General features: G+C 41.7%; 1 protein-coding gene across 1 annotated transcript; it reads right to left on the bottom strand.

Moving 5' to 3' along the window:
• Positions 1–5142: 5142 nt before the first annotated feature.
• adprhl1 (ADP-ribosylhydrolase like 1) lies at positions 5143–10342 on the bottom strand. The gene is made up of 7 exons (XM_018683794.2): positions 8861–10342; positions 7412–7576; positions 7185–7310; positions 6845–6985; positions 6448–6575; positions 6211–6343; positions 5143–6107 (listed from the first exon to the last, which is right to left on the bottom strand). Exons 1-7 carry the CDS (start codon positions 9072–9074, stop codon positions 5938–5940), a joined length of 1077 nt encoding a protein of 358 aa, XP_018539310.1. The 5' UTR covers positions 9075–10342; the 3' UTR covers positions 5143–5937.
• Positions 10343–10470: the final 128 nt, after the last annotated feature.

Here is a 10470-nt window from a genome sequence, read left to right as displayed (position 1 = left end):
AATATCATCTGTTGACACAGATATAGCAACTTCCTGATCATAGAAGTCTCTAATTCCTTTTGCACTTTACGGTGTTAGTATGTCCAATAACACCTGAAGGCAGCAAAAATGGTAAATAACCACACCCTCTTCCGCACAGCCACGTTGCACAGGTGAGTGCAGACATCTGTTCACCTCTCTCTGCTGGGCAGAGCGTTGAGCATTGGTCCATTCAAATGTACCTGGGTTCAAAAGCATCTGCTGCATGGGTGATTTAAGGCCCCACAGTCATTGTAATCATTGAAATCACATATAACACATAAAAAAGCTAACTAAATAATAATAAATGTGTATGGCTTTTGAAAATAAATGAATGACACTCACATCCATGAGGGAACATATGATGTTTTTTTAATGAGCTAATAAAACATGTATACAGCATAGACTGAAATTACTTAAAAGTCTTGAACAAGTTAAGTGGAAAACTTTGCTCTTACGGGAAAAGGTGATGAGTATCAAAGCAAATGAAGCCAGCCTTACATCAAGTCACCAGATTTCAATTTGATTATGAGCTAATGAGAGAATCTGGAGCAGAGCTGCAGACACTGTGTCCCATCGCTGTCATTCAGCTCCAGACAGGAGTCAGACTGTTACAAAAATAACACTCTTCTAGTGCCTTTTTGTTGTAGTAGTTTCTTTTTTTAAAAAAAAAAAAAAAAAAACAGCTAGAGAAGGGATAGAAATGTGGTTTGTGTAAGTTGCGTACGTAAAGGACACTTGACCTGTAAAATTACTCAAGCTGAAAAACTGTTATTGTTTGATATGGCCCAGATTTAAGAGCCAGCCATAAACACCACAAATACCCTAATTCAATGTGTGTGTGTGTGTGTGTGTGTGTGTGTAGAAAGGAACGTGACTATCTAGAAATTCACTACATTTGAAGAAAGTCGTGCTAAGCCCTAAACCTAAATAAAATTACTTTAAATTTGATTTAAGCATTTCTGCCCCACATACACACATGGACAACTCCTTAACAACATCATACTCCTCATCAGGATAAGCCTCGGGATGGACAGATGATGGATCACGTTGGCCCTGATCTCTTATCCTCTTGTGAAAATGCCAGAGTTAAGTCCAAATGCAGATTTTTATTTCTGCAGTTGTGTAATCCTGCTGGTGAGCGGGCGGGGATGTAACTGCGAGTTGGACGAACGTCCAACATCCAACCACTGACATGTCTGGCACTGCTGAGTGACCATTTATCTGTTCTCAGCAATCGTCACTGCATGCTTTTTAGACTCACTGCAATTCTGTGTTAAGTGTGTGTTCCACAGGTTCCACAGCTCCGTTCCACAGGTAGACAAGGTCATCTGTGTGTAAGCATGTCTTCATTCATGTGGTGGAACCTTGTGACCATTATGACCATGTACTGTATCTGACCAGGTAATTTACATACACAGCAGTCAGTAGTAGTATTATTAGTAGTATGTATCTATATACTATAACTGAGCTCAATACATGCTTAGCATTTCTACTAAAATGACCATATTCCACTGTGCCAATAATGAATAAATCAGGTGGCAGTAAGAGGGTGTTATTTTAGTTTTGATAAGTTTATTTGAAAAAAAAATGAACAAGCTACAATCAATAAAATATAATACTGTGTTCTATTGTAATACTCACAGGGAAAGAATATATATATATAGCATAGAGTTAAACTTGAGCAGTGTGCATGTGACAATTGAATTATGACAGATTTACTGAATTAAATCATACTTCAGCTTCAAAATGAAATGCTCTTCTATTGCCCAGTTGTCATATCATATTATGCAGTGTAAATGTTGGTGCAGTGTTTGTTTATCGCCCATTTTTGGCAGCCTACTGATTACAGGCTTGAACCCTTTCAGACCTTGCAAGCAGAAAAAATGATGATTCATTCGTGCATACTGGTTTTTGTAGTGGGGAAAAAATCATGTTGGCAGTTCTGTTGGCAACAGTTCAACCTTGACAAACTCTTGGCCAGCTAGTCTACTGCTGTGGGTCATTTGGAGGTCATCAGTGTTACTACAAAATGCTGAAGTGGACTATCAGTTATCTTTTTTCTAATTCTTACACATCAGAGCCATTGTATGATTTTCCATGCAAATACAGTGAATGGCATTTAATACAAAAATGAAACATGAAAACTTATCTTTGAAATCAACAGTGATTTGACAAATACACTCAAGATAAGAGTCAGTGGGTTTTTCCTGTATTTATCTTACTGTGTACCAGTTTGTGGATGATCACATGTGCACCAAAGTAACTTGTTGCCTCCACCATGTTTTTGTTGCTGCACCCATGGTAGTTGCCTATGTACAAAGGTACATTGAGAGTAACTGAGGTCTTGATTCACGTTCCACAGTGTGTGTGTGAAAGGAAATAGTGCTTGACCAGCAAACACTCATTCTAGTTGTGAGATTGTGCATCCATCAGCACCAACCTAAAAAGTAAAGGTGTCAGTAAAACGTATGATTTTGGGCTTATATGTTTGTTTGACTGAGGGATCCCCGTAGTTGATTGTTGTATACTTTGGCCTCTGTGTTTGCTTTTCTCTCTCAGGTTGAATATCAGGTAATGTTACAGTGAACACAGCCTTATTCTCAGTGTCTTCAGAAAGTCTAAATCTTTGCTGCATTTTAGTATCTTTTATGTCTACTAGTATTACTTCTTCCTTTATCTCCTTGGCCTCCTTGTCTTCTTGTGGTTTGGCCACTGCTGGTTTCTTCTTTGTTAGTGCATGAAGGGTAACGTCATTAGCAAGGCATGTATCACTGTCTTGAAAATTTTCTGTCATCATTAACGCAGTGTCCAGAGCAGACTGTGATGGTGGAACTGCAACCAAAGGAGTTGTAGTTTCTTGGTCTGGGACTGATTTAGAGGAGGAATTAGCTTGATTGGGACCTTGTTGATAATCAAGTCTGTAAACACGTGGGATGATGTACTTGGGCAACATTCTTTGAATGGCTCTGGGGGGATTTGGCTCCTCCACTGCTCTGCTCTCCATAGGGTCATGGCCTTTTTCTGTAGAAAGACCCTCCATTTTGGGTTTTACACTGTCTTCAGTTACTGTAGTGGAGGGTTCACCTTTGGTTGAGGTGCTGTGATAGTACTGTGGAGCTCCATGAGGACTGTTTCTCTTCACATTTGGTATCTTTTCTGAAGTCTCATCTTTGGTCTCTTGCAGATATTGTTTAGGAGAGGAATCTACACATGTGGACCACACAGTAGAGCAGGTCATGATTGTTGCTAATTGCCAGTTCAACAGAGCCTCGACTTGTGGAAAAAGCCTGTAAGGTTCTGGTAGCGACCACTCTGTGACAGAAGTTAAACAGAGCAGCTCTAGACAGCCATATTTTAACCTGTTGGTGATATGCTGAGTTTGATCAACTGTGGTCTGAATTTCACCGTATTTTCCTGACGTCCAGTTAATATAATCATTGTCATCATTAGCTTGATCATTCATATGTTTAAATGAACAATGATCGTCATCCTTTTGATCTGAAGGCTGCTCCCCTATTTGCCCAATTGGCTCTGCTTTTAAATTATGTTTTTCTTCCAGGTTTGAGTTTACTTTTGTTAAAACATCTCCTGCCTGCTCCCGTCTTTGATCTTGCACATCTGTAATTTGATTGCTTTTCAACTGCTGTCCAACAGATTTACTTTTTATTAGCCTGTGTTTGCAAACAGGTTGGTCTACCGTGTGTTGTTGTCCTCTTTCATGACACATAACCTTCTCTTTTGTACTACTTGCCATCTTCACTCCTCCCGAAGATTTTTCATGTGAACATTTCAAGTCGCTTCCCTTGCATACAGTGGCCATGGTCTCAAACTTCTCCATCAAGGAAGATAAGAGGATCCCTTTTCCAATGAGTCTTGGTTTGACTGGCTGTTTCTTTGACATATTCAGTCCCCTTTCTTTCTGCTCAGCCATGGAAAACTTGGCCACTATATCCTTCACACTGCCTCCTCTCTTCAGTCCTTGTTCTATCTTAGCTCTGTCCTTGTGCATGTCATGCTCACTATTTTGGCTGTGGTTAACCTTACCCGTCACTCCTCTGCTAGGGGACAGAGTTCCTACTTCCCTTTGGTGAGTGATGGGAGGTTTGGGTGTAGACCTTATGAATTTGGATTGAAGAAGCTGGAATGTGGTAAGGCGGCGGGGTATTAAGTCTCCTGCTCTTTGGTCTTCTCTGCCTCTGTTTAGCAATCTGTCTTTTCGTGGATCTGAAAAACTGTTTTTGAGAATCTTGGTAGTGGTCTCAACAGTTTTCTCCTGCATCATTTGGTGCTCCTCAGGAAGCTGAACCATAGTGCAACTTGCTTGTTTCATTGACGTCTCAGTTCTCTGATCAGGACAATCTTTATGTCTTTCTGCTACATTATCAGTCCCTAGTTTCTCCAGGTTTCTGTTTCCGATGGACCACTTTGGCAGATCATGTGTTATGTAATGCAGGAGACTCTCAAGAATCCCTCGGAGCACTGGACGGCAGTTGCGATCTCTAACCAACTTCCTCAACATACTGGCATCAGGGCTGATGCTGGTGTTCCAAGAATCTGGTCTATGGAGAATAGAGGACATATAAAACTTAAACCCTGTAGCCATCTGCAGCCAAGTTTCTTTCTCTGAAACTGATAACACAATCTCGAACAAGATAACTCTGGGATAACTCTTGCTGAAGCACACCTGTTTCAACGTAAATGGGAGGGTGTTCGATTAAGGTTGACTTTAAATGTCTTTTAACCCATGTAAGTCAGCCTGACAAATGAGCAACACTGAACTAGACAGGGGTTAGTTTTTGGAGCATAGTGAATTTGGCCTTTCACAGTGAATAGTCACTGTTACTCAAAGTTTTACTCTCACTTATTTGTGATATTTGAGTCAACAAACACTACTTTTACTTGAACTGGATGTACCAGTCGCTATCCCACCCCTGCAGCAAAGTATACTAGAGAAGATAAAATGTTCAGACTTGAAGTGTGTTGTTCTGGCAGTGCGGATTTGTTACAGGTGATTAGTTCAGGGGATTGTAGAGGACGGTTGTGCAACAAGAAGAGGAAGTCTGATCTGAAGCTATCCATCAAAATAAATGATGCAGTTAAGATAAAGAGACAGGCACTTCATGCATGATATATATCAGTCAATTTTAATTGTCATATTAATATTCACCATGTAATGGTGCTTTCACAGTATAGTACACTGTACCTAATAATAGCATCACAGTGCAAATAGTAATATATAGTATAAGAAAACATAAATACTATTCTACAACTCAATACTGTTATGCATTTTAAGTTAAAAGCATTTCATAATTTAATCTCTCATGCACTGCTAAGATAAAGGTAGATAAGTTGAGAGTGAAAGCTGTTCATTTATCAGGTGCTTTAGATTCAGTTAATGTTTTTAGATAGCGGGAAATCAGGTATGCTGAGCTTACTGTTGAGACCTTTGTCAAAACCCACAGTAGACAATATTTGCACAAAACTTTATGCAGATTTTGACGAATTACTCCATGGTACAGCATAACATTGTGTTTAATGTTAATGCAGGTTAGCTTTAGAGAAGGAGAAGATCAGAGGTGGAAATCACCTTCTGGTTGTTAACTACTGTACAATTCTTAAAATTAACTAAATGTTTAAAGAGTTTTCATTTCCCCACAGTTCTGCCATTTAAATTCAAGAGAGAGAAGTCACTGGAGCATTCACTGGGCCTTAAAGTCATACTGAAACTGATTCCAGATGCAGGATCAGAGAGATGATCTAGCAGAAAGCAATAGGTGAGAGGACAGGAAGCCACTTAAGACTATTAAGATGCTACCAAGGAGGACTAGAGGGTAGTGTGGGACATAGGGAGGCAGTTTTAGAGTCATGTGCAGTTCCGCTGACAGCCAGTAGGATGCAGGCCAGTGAAGATCGGGATTACTTGTCAATGCATCTCTCTGCAGATGCTGCCTTGTAGAGCGCCTCTCCCAGCTCCTCCAGGCGCTCTCTTTTGTCCAGATCCTGGAATAGACCCGGGGGAACCTGGTTCATGCCGTGCATGAGGCCATAGAGACAGCCTGCGATCAGGCCTGTGGCTTCACTCTCACCTTAAACAACAGAGTGTTTCCACAGAAGTCCACAGTGAGTACAGCATGTGTTAAAAGTATGTTTTAAAAACGACTCACAGATGAAAAATGCAGTAGTTCTCACCTCCGTGGAACATGGCTCGTTTGCACAGCTCATTCCAGTCACTCCCTGCAGCCAGAAGGGCGTCGTAGGCTATCATGGGGGAATCGTGACCTCTGCGGCCTGCACGGCCCTCTGAGCTCCAACGTTTATACATCTGTATGGACAGGGAAACAGAGAAACAGGGGTGCACTGTTGGAATATAAATCTGTAGGTGAGCATACCATGGTGCCGTGGTATATTTTTTGACACAAGACTTACCTTGTCTGTCTCCTCAGCATCATAGCGATCAGCGAACAAAGGTTTGTTCTGTCCTTCCTTGTCTATCTCTCTCTCTTCAAGGTAAAACTGCCACTTGGCCTCGAAATAGAACCAGTTTTCCTGATACTCTGCATAGGAACGTACAATCACACACTTTACTGGCATCAACTGACAGTCATGCTCTCACAGATACATGCATTCACACCAAACAGAAAATTACTATAATATATATATAAATAAATCATATATAGTATTCTTTGTGTTATTATCAACCAAGCTCTAACGTGATGTGCCTCTTGCAACCATGGACCCCAGGAAGACTAGCTGTTAATTTGTTATAGCTAATGGGGATCCTAACAAACAATAAACACTAACAGTGACAGAAATACAATCTAACCTGCCATGTGTCGTATGGTCTTCCTGCAGTACTCCTCAGCCCGAGGGATGACCTTCATGAGCTCGTGGCCCCAAGTCACAAGGGGTTTCCCCTGGATCGCATAGGATGCAAACAGTGCCGTTGTCAGGGAGCCGAGGAAACCTGAAGTGAAAAGTGACCCCACAAGTCACTATGCCAATTCTGTCTACTGACATCTCTAATGCACCAATTAAATCAATGTTCTTGTAGGTAAAATGCAATTGGAGACACTTTATCAGTAAAGAGTTTAAAGAGCAGCACAGTAATCTGCCTGTAGCTGCAAGCTTTCTCAGGATTTGTTAGAAACCACCAACATTGTCACCTGTGGGGTGGTTGTGTGTCATTCTGCCAATCTCAATGCTGACCTCCACCAGGTTGTCCAGTCTCTCAGGCTGCCAGTATCTCATACCCACACACATGGCCTTGGCAGCTGCCCCAAATCCAGATCCTGTAAGGATTGTAGCACACATCCAGACACACATTTTGATATACTGCAGTTATGTTGGACTCATAAACTTTAAAAAATATATATCTAAAATCTACAATGACCTTTTTCATTGAAGGGTGTATGCCAGGCAAGCAGGAAGTTGTGAGGTTTGAGATGAACACAGCCCTCCACTGTGGCAGGATCAGGGGCTCTGCCCTGGAGAGACACCATGGCTTCAACGTAGAGACGCACCAGCTCCCGGTATAAGTCCTCCAGACACCAGTAATCTGGACACACACACATACAGACACACGGTGACTGAGAGTCATTCATAATTGGCATGCAAGGCGAGTTGAGTGGCACTGGTGGTGGGCTATGTTTAGCCTCAGCCCGCCACACCACAGATTAGGACCAGCATGCCTGCGGAGCAAGTGGAGTCACAGCCGCACACCATGAGGTCAACTGGGAGCCCACAGCCATCCTGCTAGAATTTGTTTACGTGTATACTGTATGTGTGAGAGAGAGAGAGCCTGTGTTGACAAAGAAGCATCCCCTAATTTAGCGGTCTAGGGCTTTGATGAAAGACAGGGACTTTCACTGGACGGTGGTTCAGGTTCTGTTACACGGAGGATAAGGCAGGATGGACCTGAGGTTGTCAATGAATGTGTGTAAAGTTGAGAAAACAGTAATGTATGATGATAATGTAATACACTGGATAAACCCCTTCAGTGACTCATAAGGACTAAGTATGCCAATTAGTTTTTATTCTACTGTAACATTTGTTTTTATATACCGTATTCCTGCGTGTTGGTTTGATTGGCAGAGCCATGTCAGTGTTTACATTAACAGCATTCGTTCCACTCCATACATTTTTGTCTGGCCTGTGTGTGAGTGTTTGCGTGCAGGCATGCTGTATTGTGGCTAAATAGGGCCTCCTAATCTCAAAAGATGTCATCACCATTTTTCGCGACCACTGTCATTGGCTTTGAGCCACATCTACAGCCACAAATGACACCGGCAGATTATGAAGGAGTCTGACCCACCATTGTTCAGTAAAGGGGAGCTGAGGATCAGCTTTTCCAAAGTAGTCTATTTTAGACTTTTCTATTCTGGCAGCTCTTGATGGCATGAGATGGCATTTGGGTGAGGGCATTCATAGTAAGGTGTCTACTAAGATTTTCTCTTTGATGTCCTGTGGCACAGATGGATTATGGGTACGTCAGCAGGTTTTGTCATTCAGGTTTGGTCTGCCAATAAGTGATTAGCAGCTTCCACTGACTGTATAGAAGAAGCTATTCCAGTCACTCTAAATGGAGAAAGATTAAAAGCATGTGTGTCTCTATTTTAGGGACATATTAGGTTGTGTTTATAAATTGCTAGACAGATAAAGAAAGTTTTGGGGTTTACGTGTAGAATTAGAGTAGAAGTATGATGTGTAAAATTTTGATTTAATATTAAACAATGTAAAATTGAAGAAAGAAGCAGATTAGTTTGTAATTTCGCTATGATTTCTGCTCTCTAATCTGCCTCATAAAAACTGACATTCTTCATGAAATCCATCCTAAACATACCTGTTATAAGTGCTTCTGCTGTGGTCATGTGCATCAGCGTCGCATCACTCAGGGGCCAGTTTTCAGGGTCCAGCTTCAGGGCCCCCAGTCCCCCCAGAGAGGCCAGTTCCTCCTGGATCTTCTTGCCTGAGGTGCAGCCTTCCCAGCGACCCTTCCTGTAGCCCAAGGCATCCCCGACAGCACCCAGAACCATGGCTGCCTTGAATTTCTCCATGTTGCTGGGCTCTGCTCACGCTGGCTCACCCAAAGGATCTTCTCTTGAATTAAACTGCCTCCTCTCTTGGGATTTTTAGATTTGTAGACCGTCACAGAACAGTGAAAACAGTACAAACTCTCTTGCCCCAAAGCATCCTGAAGAACTTCAAACAGACTCTCCAGCTCTCACAGTGTTGTTAAGACTTTGATGTGGAGCTATCACAGACCTCTCCCACCTTCCCACCCTCTGAGCTCTCCTCTAGTGTCTCATCTCATACACAAAAGCATCATGTTATCAGCCACAGCTTCTTTGTGTTGAGGCGGTGGTGAGTTCAGCTGTGGTCAGGTGTCTCCTAAAAAGGCAATCCCCATGGCCCCAACGCCTAAAAGCTGGATGGCTGGGTGTGGAGGGGTAAATGGGGGCTGGACACACTGGAAGAGATGCTAATGCGCTGCTGGGCTGGAGTGCAAGCTTGTCAGCTGGTGCTGGACCTTGTTGACATCCTGCCCGCCCCATGGGAGGAGGGTACGAATGGAGCATCATCCCAACTGATGCCTCCCACCCACTCCATGAGCCTCTCTAATCCTCACTATTTTAAACTTTTTTATGAATCATCTTCTGCCTTGCCACCAGCTAATCTACTCTCCAGTTACGTATGCGCACTGTATCCAAGAGTTCCCCTCCCGCTGGCTTTGTTTAATCCTCATCTTCACCCACTGCCACAATTTTACCCCTTTTGGGTCGTGCAAATTACATGAATCTGTTATTCCCGACCCCTTTATACACCTTCAACCTGTCCGTTTTCTGTTGGTGAATGTAGCCCTGAACAAAGTAACAGTAGACACAAGGCATTACCAGAAGAGCTAATAATGATGATGATATGCAGCAGGAATGCAACCTGATAAGAGACAACTGTTACCAAGCTGACATTTTACATTCTCACTCTCAAACACATGCTGAAGGGCAGTGGTTCTCTCTCTCTTTTGTTTTTTTTTGTTTTTTTTAAAATTTAGTTTGCATATTTCAGAAATCAGTTAATATGAACAACTAAAGCACAAAGATTATTACAGTAACACAAACTCAGTAGTATCATTCTGAACTTTCAGTGGTATACCTTTTAGAAAATACTGTTATCCAAAACAAATCAATTATTCAAAAGTAAGCTGTAAATGAAAAAACTAACAAAATAAGTTGCTGAAAAAATGTCAGAAAAAAGGACCAGGTCTTATATTTCACAAACATTTGCCATGTTGTGATTCATACTGATTACATAAAAATATTAATATAAATGTTTGTATTTTCTAAATATAACACATTACACCTATTTTATTGTCTTCTAACTACATGTGTCAAGCTGAAACAAGACAAAACACAAAACATTTGTTGTCAGAACTAACTGATGTACTTGGTAACC

This window comes from Lates calcarifer, linkage group LG2 (genome assembly GCF_001640805.2).
Source record: "Lates calcarifer isolate ASB-BC8 linkage group LG2, TLL_Latcal_v3, whole genome shotgun sequence".
In the NCBI taxonomy this organism is placed as follows: domain Eukaryota; kingdom Metazoa; phylum Chordata; class Actinopteri; family Centropomidae; genus Lates; species Lates calcarifer.
Note: the sequence above shows the minus strand (reverse complement) of the source record. Positions and strands in the feature narration are given on the sequence as shown.

Bases quoted from the DNA above. Each gene is read 5' to 3' on its own strand.
- adprhl1 (XM_018683794.2), bottom strand. From the start codon at position 9,074: ATGGAGAAATTCAAGGCAGCCATGGTTCTGGGTGCTGTCGGGGATGCC. The intron at 6,986-7,184 runs GTGACAATGTTG...TTTTCACTTCAG, and splicing joins GACACACAACCACCCCACAG to GTTTCCTCGGCTCCCTGACA. The intron at 6,108-6,210 runs GTGAGAACTACT...CTGTTGTTTAAG, and splicing joins ACGAGCCATGTTCCACGGAG to GTGAGAGTGAAGCCACAGGC.